This window comes from Plecotus auritus (assembly GCF_963455305.1).
Source record: "Plecotus auritus genome assembly, chromosome: 1".
NCBI lineage: Eukaryota > Metazoa > Chordata > Mammalia > Chiroptera > Vespertilionidae > Plecotus > Plecotus auritus.
Window position 1 is genome coordinate 245,804,916 of NC_137770.1, and position 15,018 is coordinate 245,819,933.

Genomic DNA, 15,018 nt, shown 5'->3' on the forward strand with positions numbered 1-15,018 from the left:
ACCATCCTTTGTGGTGACTTTAGGTCTCTGAGTTTGCAAGACTGCCATGCAGGCCTCCCCTGAGCTTGTCAGGTCAGCATGTGGCCCCTTTTGTCCACAGGGGTGAGAGAAAGCCAAGCAAAGAAACCTCTGGGGTTGGATAGAAAGCAAAGCAGAGAGACAGGCACTTCTTCTCCGTCGAGGGTACAGCACGGTTAGCATGTACAGAACCGGAGGAGGGTACAGCACGGTTAGCATGTACAGAACCGGAGGAGGGTACAGCACGGTTAGCATGTACAGAACCGTAGGAGGGTACAGCATGGTTAGCATGTACAGAACCGGAGGAGGGTACGGCACGGTTAGCATGTACAGAACCGGAGGAGGGTACAGCACGGTTAGCATGTACAGAACCGGAGGAGGGTACAGCATGGTTAGCATGTACAGAACCAGAGGAGGGTACGGCACGGTTAGCATGTACAGAACCGGAGGTGGTGTGAGCGGCAAGAGGACAGCGTGGTCCCCGCTCTGGTGCAGGGGCTGTGCCTTCCAGGGGTTTGGGAAGATTACGCTGCTGTTTCACAGGAACCTTCTGTTAGGTGCACAAGACAACAGGCCATGTCAGAGGTGTGTTATCTCAGGGCACAGGACTACAGACAAGGTCAAAGGTAAAGACTGACCTTTGCCACAGGCCTAGGAAGGGACTCCTCACCGATGGCTTTAGTCTCTGGGCTTGTAAGACCTGCCCTGCGGGCCTCCCCTGAGCTTGTCTGGTTTAGTGTGGCCCCTTCTCATCCACAGCTGTCTGAGTCCAAGTTTTCACCTTTTAGGGAAAAAGGCATTTTTATAAATCTATAACAGTGGTTCTCAACCTTCCTAATGCCGCGACCCTTTAATACAGTTCCTCATGTGGTGGTGACCCCCAACCATAAAATTATTTTGGTTGCTACTTCATAACTGTAATTTTGCTACTGTTAATGAATCGTAATGTAAATATCTGTGTTTTCCGATGGTCTTAGGCGACCCTGCTAGCGGTTCTCAACCTGTGAGTCGCAGTTGAGAACCGCTGCTGTAGAGCCTAAGACCATCGGAAAACACAGGTATTTACATTATGATTCATAACAGTAGCAAAATTACAGTTATGAAGTAGCAACCAAAATAATTTTATGGTTGGGGGTCACCACCACATGAGGAACTGTATTAAAGGGTCGCGGCATTAGGAAGGTTGAGAACCACTGATCTGTAAGGACTTTTATGCAGACATAAAAAACTGCCATTTTTGTAGCCCTGCTAAAGATTGTTGACATCTAGTAGATCCAGAGGAACTGAGCACCTCAGTGGTTATCGTGAAGTGATAACCTGCAAAGAAAGTTTAATCTGTGAAAAGCAGTCCAGGTTTTTAAACCACAAATATTAACAGAGGAGTATGAATCATCACATAACTGCCAGTCAAGTAAAAGAACTAAAACAATGTTACTTTACATAAGCAGGCTGTCTCCTTAAGAGGCAGCCCAGTTAAAACTAGAGGCTGATCCAAAGTGTCCGGAGAAACTGTCCAGGTTCCATAGAGAGCTCTTGCCTTTTATTCAGTGTCATCAGAGTGAAATGCTGGGCCTCTCTGCCGTGGTCTTGTTGAAGCCTGTGTGGGTCCCGTGGCCTTCATGCTCCATGCTTCTGCCTAGTCTCACATATAGACATGCTCACCAGCACAGGGTTCTGCTTTTGGCGTGGCTTTTATAGAAACAGCCCCTGACAGAAAGTGCCTCTCGGTGGAGGTTAGGGAAAGCATGTATTTATCAAAGATTGCAGGAACCTCGTGACTGGCTCACTTCAGTTAGAGTCAGCAGACTAAGAACCATCTTCCTCAGACCCTGCTGGTGTCTTCGTTGTCCATCACCTCTTGTCCCTCCCATTTCCCCTTCCCTTGCTGTAAAAGAAGCCTGAACTCTGTACTTTCTTAAAATGGATTTGAGAAATAGGTCTTCCCTCTTCTCAGTTGGCGCCTTCTCCATCAATAAACTTTTCTGAGCGTCAGAGCCCAGGGCACACAGACTTTGGAACAGTAACATGCTTAGTACTTATGCTTCTAAGTAGAACCGAGTGCTTTCACCTAGATTTTTATCATTCTATCTTGGTTCTTCCTTATCTTTTTTTCCTTATCTTTTATACATAGAGATTAACTAGGTCTACTAATATTCTGTGCCTGTAATTTGCTAATTCCTGTTATTATCAAGTAGTAGTGTTATCTATAAAAACAATTATGCATTTTAATATATATATATATATTTTATTGATTTTTTTTTTACAGAGGAAGGGAGAGGGAGAGAGAGCTGAAACATTGATGAGAGAGAAACATCAATCAGCTGCCTCTTGCACACCCCCCACTGGGGATGTGCCCGCAACCAAGGTACATGCCCTTGACTGGAATCGAACCTGGGACCCTTGAGTGTGCAGGCTGACGCTCTATCCACTGAGCCAAACCAGCCAGGGCCAGTTATACATTTTATTTTATTTTATTTTAAATATATTTCTTTATTGATTTCAGAGAGTAAGGGAGAATGAGAGAGAGAGAGAGAAACATCAATGATGACAGAGAACCACTGATTGGCTGCTTCCTGCACGACCCCCACCAGAGATCGAGCCCGCAACCCAGGCATGTGCCCTTGGCCTGAATTGAACCTGGGACCCCTCAGTCCACAAGCCACTGCTCCATTCACTGAGCCAAGCCGGCCAGGGCGCAATTATACATTTTAATTGCCACTGGAGAATATTCAATAATCAGTTGATTTCTGATACCCTAGCTAGTAAAAATGGAATTTCTTAATATTTATGCAGTTCTTCCTATTTGCATAGAAAGTACTTATGTCCTACACTAGTTTTATTTATGACATTATCTTGAAGTCTTGTTCATTTCATAGGACTTGATACACTTCTAGTTGGGGATGAGGCTGTAGGTCTGATTGTCCATTCCAGGTACCTAGGCTAAACAGGTGTCCATGGTCAGCTCTCAGCGCTTGGTCCTGTTTCTGTGAAAGGGTTTCAGTTTAGGTTGCAGAGTCTCGACGATTTTCTCTTCTGGCTATACCAGGTGTCCCGGTTAATAATTCGGACTTTTTTCCATAGATGGAGTTACTCATATGGTGATATATATGCGATTTGATATGTATGCTATTTTGTTGTATTGACGACAAGCTTCAAAACTTCATATGTCAAATTTTCTGAAGGTGCTAACATCATAGATATTTTTATGCTTAAAAATGTCGAATTTCGTGCCAAAAAAAGCATTTGTGGGAAGTTTTAATCAATTACAAGCATTATTGGATGAAGATGCTTGTCAAACTCAAAAACAACTTGCAGAAAGATTAAATGTTGCTCAGCAAACAATTTCCGATCGTTTACAAGCAATGGGAAAGATTTTAAAGGAAGGAAAATGGGTGCCACATCAACTGAATGAAAGACACATGGAAAGTCATCAATAAAATGTTGCTTCAACGGCATGAAAGAAAGTCTTTTTTGCATTGAATTGTGACTGGCGATGAAAAGTGGATTTATTTTGAGAATCCCTAACGCACAAAATCATGGGTTGATCCAGGTCAACCATCAACATTGACTGCAAGGCCAAATCGCTTCAGAAAGAAGACAATGCTCTGCATTTGGTGGGATCAGGAGGTGTATTATGAGCTTCTAAAACCAGGTGAAACGGTTAATACTGATCGCTACTGACAACAAATAATCAATTTGAACCACACTTTGATGTAAAACGACCAGAATGTACCAGAAGACACGGCAAAATAATTTTGCTTTATGGTGACGCACCATCACACATTCAAAACCAGTGTAAAGACACGTTAAAAGATCTTGCCTGGGAAGTATTAACTCACCCGCCATATTCACCAGACCTTGCTCCTTCAGATGACCACTTGTTCCGATCGATGGCACACGCACTTTCTGAGCAGCGCCTCAAAACGTACGAAGAAGTGGAACATTGGGTCTCTGAATGGTTTGCCTCAAAACAAGAAAAGTTCTATTGGGACGGTACCCACAAATTACCTAAAGATGGGGGGAATGTGTAGCTAGCGATGGACATTACTTTGCATAAAGCACTTGTGATGTTTCTCTTGAAATTATCGTGTTTTCTTTGATTACAAAATCCGCATTATTAACCGGTCCACCTGCTAGATTGGCTCTGAGTCAGGCCGCCTTACAAAGAGAATAAGCAGTACCTTGGTTCCAAATTAAGGTGCTGAGATCAGAAAATACAGGCCAGGATTATGTATAACTACCTTGTTAGGTGTGTGCAGTCTAGTTCGCCAGGCAAATATTATTTAGGATCTTGGTGAGAAGTAGTAGAATCTTAGTATTTCAAGCATCCACTTTCCATGTTCTCTTTTCTATGTTCTTCTATTTATACTTTATGTCTTTTACCTTTACCCTTAAAAGGCTTTTCTTTGTGCAAAAATTCTGAGGACAGCCAAATTGAGGAGTTATGAAAAGGTAATGCACACCCTTGAATACTGAACACTTCAGCAAGTTCATTGGGAAATGTGTCGTGAGACAGCACCATTTAAAATACAGCATGAAAGGCATGAATTGCAGAAGTACCTTACTAGATCAGAGGCAGGCCATGGCTTCCGTGGAAAGAAGTACAGGTTGGTTCCCTAAGGATGAAGACGGAAGCCCACCCCCTAGGCTGGCAGACACAGGACAACCCCCAGGGTGGTCATCTGCAGGTCCCATGCCCAGTGCCTGGGGCACAAGAGCCTCCAGTGCCTGTGTGGGTGGGAAGGAGTTGAGTCCCCCCTCCCCATGCTAGTATTATAAATATTGTGTTATTTCCCAAATCTTCCTTTTCCGGAATTTACTCCCCCCATTCAGATTGGGAAGGATTTAGTTTGACTTAGTTTTGATCACCTGCCAGGGCCTAAGCCTTCTGCTGACTAGCGCACGGAATATGTCACAGTGTGGCCCTGAAGAACTTGGAGCCTCACTTGTGAAGGAGCCCACACACAGGAGGCAGTTGGAGACTGTGTGCATGGAGCGCGTTGGAAGCAGAGGGTGATGGGAGAGCAGCATGGCCTAGGCCAGTGGTCGGCAAACTCATTAGTCAACAGAGCCAAATATCAACAGGACAACGATCGAAATTTCTTTGGAGAGCCGAAAACCGACTTCTGCGCATGGGCCATGAAATTTCAATCGCACTGTACGTGCGCGCCCGTACGTGGTATTTTGTGGAAGAGCCACACTCAAGGGGCCAAAGAGCCGCATGTGGCTCGAGAGCCGCAGTTTGCCGACCACTGGCCTAGGTCATTAGAGAAGCTTCCTAGAGGAGGTGGGGCAGGCGGGGACTCCGCTGCTGTTTGGGTCTGAATGTGTTAGCGGTTTCCATGCCTCCCGAAACCTTCTGAACGTATTACTCCAGCCTGTTTTGTAGGGATTAGTTTTTCTTTTGCGGTGTTTGGATTCACCCGGGCCTTGCATAGTCCGTCTAAGTTGGCCAGAGTGCTGGTTTCAGCAGTGTTGACCTGGAGAGTTGTTTCCGGTCACGGACGTAGTCGTGAGAGCTCTGACACCTGTTCTGTTCTTCCCCCTTCTTTCCGCAGGGGTGGGCATAGGTGAGGATGCATGTCCCAGCCCTGCAGTGAAGGGCGGCCAGGAGACTGGCTTGACTGGTGAGCTGTGAGTGGTTCACTTCTGGGGGAAGCTTTCCAAGCTCCAGTGCACGCTTTGGACAGATCTTGTCCTCTGGCTCCTGGGCTGGCAGGGTTCAAGGTGGGGGCGTACTGCCATCTTGTCTCCCAGGGCGATTGCACTGAGTGGGCACACTGAGATCCTGCTAGCCCGGACGATGTAGCAAGAGCAGGATGAAGGCCTTGGTGTTAAGCAGGCTACTGCGATTTGGGGTGGTTTGTTTCTGCAGCGTAACTACCCTGTTTGGACTAAACAACTTTCCCACATTTTGTCCTCTGGCCGTCATCCTGGTTATTCTGAATTTTCTTACTTCGTAGCAAGCTTCATCTGTGCTTGCTGTTCTGCACAGTCTGACTTCGTCATAGACCCTTCCATGATTACGCTCTAATGAAACTTGACCTGTTGAGATTTGAGACCTATCCAACATGAAGGTAGATGGTTCCCAGTTCCCCACACAGCCCCTTTGGGCACATTGTTACCTCAGCATAGCTGTGATGAGCATCCCAGCGCTGGGAGGAAAGGGGAGTGTGTGGAACAGCCCGCCGGCACTTGAGGAGGGGCATGGGAACTCTGCTGGAAAGAGCTAAGGACTCTTGGCGCAGCCCATCCAGTCATTTGCTGGAGAGTCAGTAGCTAGCATTGGAGAGTGTGTGAATAGGTGGCATCGAAGCAGAGGGTGACGGGGCAGCGCCGCATGACCTTGTGCCACGATGGAGCCCGGCTGCTGAGCACTTAAACTGTGGATATTTTCAAAAGATCAGTAACTTAATTTATATGTCTACGTAACGCATACCTTTCTCTCTCTCGTTCTTGTAGGTTCTGCTGCAGACTCACATTCGGCCTCCATGGGAAATTAAAGGAGAGCATCCCACCTGCTTGTATGCTGTCGGGATGCTGACGCCCTGGTTCTGCCTGCGGAAGGGAGTTCTGGGCTAGACGCAGACTGCCAGCCAGACCAATGCTCACCCTCCATGTCCCGCCTCTCTCCCCTCTCCCGGAGTGAAAACCCCCTCCGACACCAACAGCACGTCAGCTCCGGAAAATGCTTTGCACTCTAAGGAAGTCTGCCACCTGAATTCATGCGCCCTGTCTGTGCAGTTGTGGATGGTTTACCACCTGAAGGCTCCTCCGGCTCTTTCCCAGGCCCCGTATCTGTGTCTGAAATGTCTCTGCTGCATGCTTTGGGTCCAGTGCAGACCTGGCTGGGACAGGAGCTGGAGAAATGTGGCATCGATGCCATGATCTACACGCGGTATGTCCTCAGTCTCCTGCTGCATGACAGCTATGACTACGACCTGCAGGAACAGGTACGTGCCCCTCTGAGTGTCGTGTGGAAATCCATGACTGTTTGCACGCCGGCGTTTCTCTTCAAAGGGCGCTCGCATACTCTGGAGCGGGGTGTGACTGGCGTGGCCCCGGGCTTCAGCCTGGAGCCGAGTCCCAGAACCACTGGGTCACGTCTGGGCAGACGCTGCCTTGTCGCAGACTGGTGGCAGTCCGATGACCCGCGGCCTCTGAGGGCCTGCTCCAGGGTTGCTGCTGCTGGTCCGCACGTGTCAGTCACGGCATCAGTTATCCGCCTCGCTGTCCACAGGGTGGTGCCGCGCTTTTCCTGCCGGAATGCTGTGCGGCTGCTTATCCATCCAGGTGTGTGTCCCAGCCAGCAGACTTACAGTGTGCTGAAGCGCATGGCTTTGCCATAGTCATTGTGCCTCACCTGGCGAGTTGGCCGCTACCACTTTTTGTTTGACTTACGTGCTGAGCTTAAAGTGAGGAAGCAACCAAATCCAGGTTCTTGAGGAAAATCTCATCAGTCTCAGTTTCCCGGAGAAGCTCCTGAGAGGGAGGTCGGCCCAGCGGGAGGTGGAGTCACCGCCAGCAGGCACGGGCTCTGGGTGACTTCTACATACACGTGTCACTCAAAACGCAGTGTTTGGTGGCAGTTTCTGTTGTTTTAAACCATGTTATTAACACAGAAGAGCTTCAGTCCCTCAGACGCAGGGTTTCAGCGTGCTTGACCTTGTCCCTCTGGGCTCCTCACCCTTCCCAGCTGGACACACCGCCCTTGCCGGCGCCTGCTGCCTGGCTGGAAAGAATTAGGTCAAAGTTTCCAGGGGATTGACTTATAACCTAACTAGAGGCCCGGAGCACAAATTGTGCACGGGTGGTGTCCGGCTGGCCCCACCCCCAACTGGGGGATGGCGGATGGCTGGTGGGGATGGGGCCGGCCAGGGGAAGGGGCCATGCGTGGTTGGTGGGTTGAACTCCGGTCAAACTTCTGGACAAGGGGACAATTTGCATATTACCCTTTTATTATATAGGATAATTAGAAATGTGTTATTTTGGTCAAAATTTTGTATAAGGATACCAAGGTTCTATAATTTTCCATTATTTTTCCAGTAAATGTAAAATATACTTCAAAGTAAAATGTTAAACCTATAAACATGGAAAAAATTTTATTTCCAAAAGTGAGGCTATTTCTCTTAACTCAAAAATGATGTACTCTAGGAATTGTCCTATATAATAAAACCCTAATATGCAAATAGGCCAAACGGCAGAACAACCGGTCGCTATGATGTGCACTGACAACCAGGGGGCAGACGCTCAATGCAGGAGCTGCCCCCTGATGGTCAGTGTGCTCCCACAGGGGCAGTGCCGCTCAGCCAGAACCTGGGCTCGTCGCTGGCGAGCACAGCAGTGGTGGCGGGAGCCTCTCCTGCCTCCGTGCAGGCGGATGGTAAGGAGCAAGGGGTCCCGGACTGCGAGGGTCCTGGACTGCGAGAGGGATGTCTGACTGCCAGCTTAGGTCCGATCCCTAGGGCTATCGGGCCTAAGCCTGCAGGCGGACATCCCCCAAGGGGTCCCGGATTGCGAGAGGGCACAGGCCAGGCTAAGGGACACCCCTCTCCCCCCCCCCCCCCACCCCCAATGCACGAATTTCATGTACCGGGCCTCTAGTATATTAATAGCAGTCTAAAATATTTAATAAATAGCCAATAAATTTGTTAGCACAAAGTATTTATGTACTAGGTGTTATAGGACATCAAAAAGGGCATAAAACATAGGCCTACTGTTAAGATTATAGTTGAACACATCTCTGATGAGATGTGTCTGTGAGTCCTCCAGTTTTCTTATTAGTGGGGCTTGGAATCAGGTCAGGCTGCTCTCGGTGCCCGGCTGTGTTTGCTTCCTCCCTCCAGGGTTCTGGTTCAGTTCTGGTGCCCGGCTGTGTTTGCTCCTCCCTCCAGGGTTCTGGTTCGTTTCTGGTTTGTCTTTAGCAAACAGGACATCCTGGAGTTACAAGGGGAATCCACAGGGAAGTAGAAGACCCCTAAACACCTCTTCAACTTAGCCCAGAGCGGGAGTGCCAGGTCCCATGCAAATGCAAATGATCCTTGTTTTAATTAGAGGTGACCTAAGAGTCAGTCAACGCCTCCATTACTTGTCCATGACTGAAGGGGACGATGTGCTCAATGTTTCTTCAAAAAGAGTTAGGGCGAGGAGCTGAGGGAAATCTCTAACGAGGATGAGAAGGGAAGGGCCTTAGCTCACCTGTGATTCAGACCCCAGCTAGCAGTCACGTTCGCCAACTATTGTGGACAAGGAAGGGTGCCACCTTTCCTGGTCTCTCGGTCAGGCTTCTGGGGGTCTAGACCAGCCGTGGGCAAACTACGGCCCACGGGCCGGATCCGGCCCGTTCGGCTGTTCTATCCGGCCCGCGGAGCCGAAAGAGCGGAGGGTTCTCTTGCTCTCCCCTCCGCTCCTTTACTTTGAATTTATATTAGTTCACACAAACACTCCATCCATGCTTTTGTTCCGGCCCTCCGGTCCAGTTTAAGAACCCATTGTGGCCCTCAAGTCAAAAAGTTTGCCCACCCCTGGTCTAGACCCTCAGCTGGAGGTCAGATGACTCCACTTTTGTTTGTTTTGTTTTTGTTTTAAAATATATTCTTACTGATTTTAAAGGGAGAGGGATGGAGAGATAGAAACATCAGTTGGCTGCCTCTTGCGTGCTCCCACTGGGGATTGAGCTGCAACCGGACATGTGCCTCAGTGGGGTTCATGGTTGACGCTCAGCCACTGAGACACACCAGCAGATGACTCCACTTTTGGGTGCTCCTTTCATCACATCTTCCCCCACCCACACACCCAGTTCTTGAATTAGTTCAGGGTGGGCAAACTTTTTGACTCGAGGGCCACAATGGGTTCTTAAACTGGACCGGAGGGCTGGAACAAAAGCATGGATGGAGTGTTTGTGTGAACTAATATGAATTCAAAGTAAAGGAGCGGAGGGGAGAGCAAGAGAACCGGATAGAACAGCCGGATCCGGCCCGCGGGCCGTAGTTTGCCCAAGGCTGGGTTAGTTGAACCTGAACTTGAAAATGGCCAATTTTAAGGCCATTTCTTCAGCTACTGGCCTCACCTGCCCTGTTAATCTATTGTTTTTCCCATTCTTGGACCCTCAGAGAGCTCTTGAGTTCTGAGAAGCAGACTTTGAACATGACTTTGGCCTCCGCTGCCCAGGATGGTGAGGGAGGAAGTGAGGCTGATCGGACATGGTGCTGGTGGGGCCTGAGTAACTAAGGCAGACCTCTGAGCAGGGCTGCAGGTCGAGTGGCGTTGGCTGGTGACTGTAATTCTCGAAAACAGCCGCCTTCTGATGTGTCACAGCAGTTTTTCTTCCACACACTTTTTCCTTCTTTTCCTTTTTCCTTCTGGTCATGATTGCCATCCTCCGTAAATGTACTCTCAGAGAATCAGGAATTCACTGGCTGTCATTTTAAGATGATATAGTAACTACTTCCTAATGCATTCTGTGAGGCCCACACCTTTCTCTAGGAACCCTTTTCTGATAATTCCTAATGAAAACAGTGTCATCTTTCAAACTTGGTCATATTTCTACTGCAGGGCTCTTCATTATAGTTAGTACATGGATTGTCTTTCCCAGGAGATAAAAGTCTTACGGGCATAAATCACATGTTCTTTTTTTAAAAAATTAAACTTCTTGAGAAGTAATTTCAAACATTGGGAGAATAGCAAGACCAGTTCAAAGGACTCTGTAGCTTCACTCAGTCAGCTAACGTTCTCTGCTTTTGCTGTCTTTCTCTCCTTTCCTCGATGCCCACTTATCCTAAATAAGCATGCTTTTCTTACAATTGGACTTTCTCTTAGCCATAGTACAGTGATAAAATACAAGAAAATTAACATACCGCATTGTTGTCTAATATACTGTCAATGTTCAGTGTTTATCAGCTGTCCCAGTGTTAGAAATAAGGCGAGTTCCCCAAATCAGGGGTCCCGGTAGAACAGAGCATTCTGGGAGCCAGGCAGCAGGCAGTACCCTTACTCGAGCAGCAGGTGTGCGCCAACATCACTGAGCGCAGGCACGGGCTTCAGTTCCTGGCCATGTGATCTGCCCCTCACTCTTGAGTGGAGCTTAGCTCCCAGGCTTGCGTGATGGGCTAATTTAAAAGGTTGACCTTTGCCTTTTCAAAATGGCAGCCCCCAGGGTGGCTGCGAAGTCACGTGAGCCAACATGGCGGCCTACACTCCCTTCTTTCACAGAAAAGATTACTTGTTTATTCGCACACCAGCAGTGTCCTTCGTTGTCATTTTCCCCTCATCTAGGGTCCAGCTTGAGACGACACGGCCTCGGTGGCACCTCTCCTCAACCTCCTTTAACCGGAGTGGTTCCTCCTCGTCCCTTTGTCTCTGGTGACTGACGTTTTGTGGAGCATCCCTTACTTTGGTTCCCCGTTTGCAGTCAGCTTACAGCTCACGCAGGAGCATTGCTGAGTCTGGAGCGTGCTCTGCAGCCGCTTCCCTCCTTGCAGGCCCGCCTCCCCCCAGTGGCCCTGGGACTACAGGCGGCCGTGCGGAGAGGCTGACTGAGTTTCACCCTCCATTGGGGATCCCACCTCCCTCGGTGGTTGCTTTGTGGTTGCAAAACGGTGGGTTTTCTAACAGCTCTCCCACCACATGCAGTGGTTGGCACTCCCCTGCCAGGCCTTCATCTTTTTAAACCAGGTGCCATCACATAGGGACCGCCAGCGCGCCCCCCCCCCCCCACGCTGGCGCTCATGTGCTGTGTCCTCCACCGTGAAGGCAGGCGCTGCTTTCCTCGCTCACTCCCGTGGGAATGCCCATGAGAGGCTCATCTGTCGGAGGCACACCCACATCACGTGCCCACGTTTATACGAAAGACTTTTGTTCTTGTTTGTTCTCATATATAACAAACTAGAGGCCCGATGCACCAAGATTCGTGCAAGAATGGGTCTTTCTTCCCCTGGCTGCCGGCACCACCTTTGCTCTGGCCAGAGCTGCCTTTTTGCTCCGGCCCGGAGCCGCCTTTCCGCCTTCCCACACTGCCCAGAGGCCCAGAACAGCTGGGGCAGTGCGGAACGCCTGCATCCTGCCCCGCCCCTGGCCGCTTGGGCCTGCGTATGCAAATTAACCCACCATCTTTGTTGGGTTAGTTTGTATACTCCTGATTGGCTGGTGGGCGTTGTGAAGGTACAGTGAATTTGCATCTTTCTCTTTTATTAGTGTAGATAATTGTTGATGGAGGACCTACAAACACTTGAGAAGGCACGTTTGGGAAGGGTGTGGTGGTTAGAGGTGGGAAGCTCCTGTGTCCTCTCAGCTCACAGGTGAATTACGAGTGGAGCCCCACAGAGCACACGTGAATGATGCAGCAGCTACCTTACCGGGGGCTGGCCCGTGAGTCTGGCTCTGTACTCTTAAAACAGACTTGTGTTCCCTTGTTTGCAAACATTGTGTAGACTTGCTTAAATACTGGAGGCCTGATGCATGCAGTTCATGGAAGGGACTCAGCCCTTGCAGCCCTGGCTGCCTCATGGCCCCGTCTACCAACCCTGGACGTTCAGGAAGGTTGTTCCAGAAGGTCATTCCGCCGTCCGGTCTAATTAGCATATTAGTTCTTTATTATATAGGATTATATAGGATGGCTAAAAGGGAAGCTAGTGAAACCCTGAGGCTGGATGTCAGCTTCCCTGTGGGAGGCTGTGTTGGGCTGAGGGTCCCGCCCATCCCATCCTCTGTCCCGAGAGCAAGAGGGCTCCTCTCACTCTCCTTCTTGTAACCCAGAGTCTTAGTTTTCCTTTTTCCCTGACTGAGACCATCATCTGAGAGTTTATTAAAATACTAGAGGCCTGGTGCACGAAATTTGTGCACTGCGGGTGGGGTGTCCCTCAGCCCAGCCTGCACCCTCTCCAATCTGGGACCCCTCGGGGGCAGTCGGACATCCTCTCACAATCTGGGACTGCTGGCTCCTAACCACTCGCCTGCCTGGCTGCCTGATTGCCCCTAACCACTCTGCCTGCCAGCCTGATAGCCCCCTAACCACTCCCCTGCTGGCCTGATTGACACCTAACCACTCCCCTGCCAGCATGATTGACACCTAACTGCTCCCCTACCAGCTCGATCACCCCCAACTGCCCTCCCGTGCGGGCCTGGTCGCCCCCAACTGCCCTCCCCTGCGGGCCTGGTCCCCCTCAACTGCCCTCCCCTGCACGCCTGGTCGCCCCCAACTGCCCTCTTCTGCAGGCCTGGTTCCCCCCAACTGCCCTCCCCTGCAGGCCTGGTCTCCCCCAACTGCCCTCCCCTGCCGGCCATCTTGCGACAATGTGGGGACGGCCATCTTGTGATGATGTGGGGCGGCCATCTTGTGATGCGAGGGCTTGAGGGTCAATTTGCATATTACCTCTTTATTATATAAGATTTTTTTAGTCTTTATATGGTAGTGTTCTCAGCATCGGGAAGTCTTCACGCATCAGGAGCCTGTGATTATGATAGACCCTGTGGCTCGGTCCCGTCCGGCTGAAACGGGGGGAATAGTAAAACGACCTTGTTTGTGTCACGTGCTGTGTGCGTGTCACGTGTGGTGTGCGTGTCACGTGCTATGTGCCAGCCAGGAATCTGTGCTCACTTCCCATGTGCAGGGACTCAGCCCTCACCGTCATCCCCAGTTCCTAGGCGGAGGTGCTTACAGATAGTGGTTAAGTCACCTGCACAGGGTCACACAGTAACTTTTGGCGCATTTGTTGGTGTAAATATCTGCACTTTTCAAGGGGGTAAAGCTGGTTCAGTGGCCTCTGATCTGGGGCCTTCCCTCACAGCAGTGCCCATTGGAAGCTGCCTTCTCCTGAAGCTGCCCCGCTCCACGCCCTGCTGCAGCCCAGACTCCCACGCGGGAGAGCCTCCCTGCTGCTCCACGTCCTCCCGGCGCCTGGTTCTGTCAGTGTCCCAGCCTCTGGCCATTCTGAGCGGTGTGCAGTGGGGGGGCACTCTCACGTGCAGGTCCCTGATGACATGCGCAGCTCTCCCCGGCTCAGGGCATCTCTGGATCTGCTTCGCCGAAGTGTCTGGTGAGGTCAGAGTCAGGTTGTTTTCTTACTGCTGAGTGTTTAAGATTTTTTTTTGGTATATTTTGGATAAAAGTCTTTTATCAGATGTGTCTCTTGCAAATGTTTTTTCCCACCCTGTGGCTTTTCTTCTAATCCACAAGAGCAGTTTGTATTTTTTTAAAAATATATTTTATTGATTTTTTACAGAGAGGAAGGGAGAGGAATAGGGAGTTAGAAACATCGATGAGAGAGAAACATCGATCAGCTGCCTCCTGCACACCCCCCACTGGGGATGTGCCCGCAACCAAGGTACATGCCTTTGACTGGAATCGAACCCGGGACCCTTCAGTCCGCAGGCCGACGCTCTATTCACTGAGCCAAACCGGTCAGGGCAGCAGTTTGTATTTTAATGAAGTTAAAACGTACTCATTTTTTCTTTGATGAATTGTCCACCAGTTATTTTTGTAAATACATTTTTATTGATTTCAGAGAGGAAGTGAGAGGGGGAGAGAGAGATAGAAACATCAATGATGAGAGAGAATCCTTGATTGGCTGCCTCCTGCACGCCCCACACTGGGGATCGAGCCCACAACCCGGGCATGTTGTAAGGTTTAATCAGAGATTAAGACTTAATCTGACCGAAGCCAATAAGTTGACCAAGACAAGCAGGTTAAAAGCGAAAAATCGCGTTTATTGAAAGCTCTCGGGTGAGGTCCCGCGGTCCGAGAGCACAGGCCGGGGGAGTCACACTTTATTCACCGGTGGGTTCACCGGTGGGCTTAGAGAAAATGAATTCAAATTCTAAGCAAGGCTACAAGCAGAACTTCCCTTTTTATTAAAGAGCCAGCCCTATGTGCGCTTAGTGGTTATCTCGCTGCTGGCCTTGAAAACAACACAGTTCTATCCAATTAAAAATGCACCTGGCATGGCATTGAAATTATGGGCATATCTAGTCTCTGGCCTACAAGGTCAGACAGCTTAAGTTTGT

At 49.6% G+C, this 15,018-nt stretch overlaps 1 protein-coding gene across 3 annotated transcripts in view; it reads left to right on the forward strand.

The window, feature by feature from the left end:
* KIAA0232 overlaps nt 1-15,018 on the forward strand; it is a 70,901-nt gene that overhangs the window by 14,723 nt on the left and 41,160 nt on the right. For all 3 annotated transcript variants that reach the window (XM_080665846.1, XM_080665848.1, XM_080665847.1), the window contains exon 2: nt 6,481-6,971. In XM_080665846.1, the coding sequence (XP_080521972.1) occupies nt 6,744-6,971 (228 nt within the window). In that variant the 5' untranslated portion in view covers nt 6,481-6,743. The remainder of the gene's footprint in view (nt 1-6,480; nt 6,972-15,018) is intronic.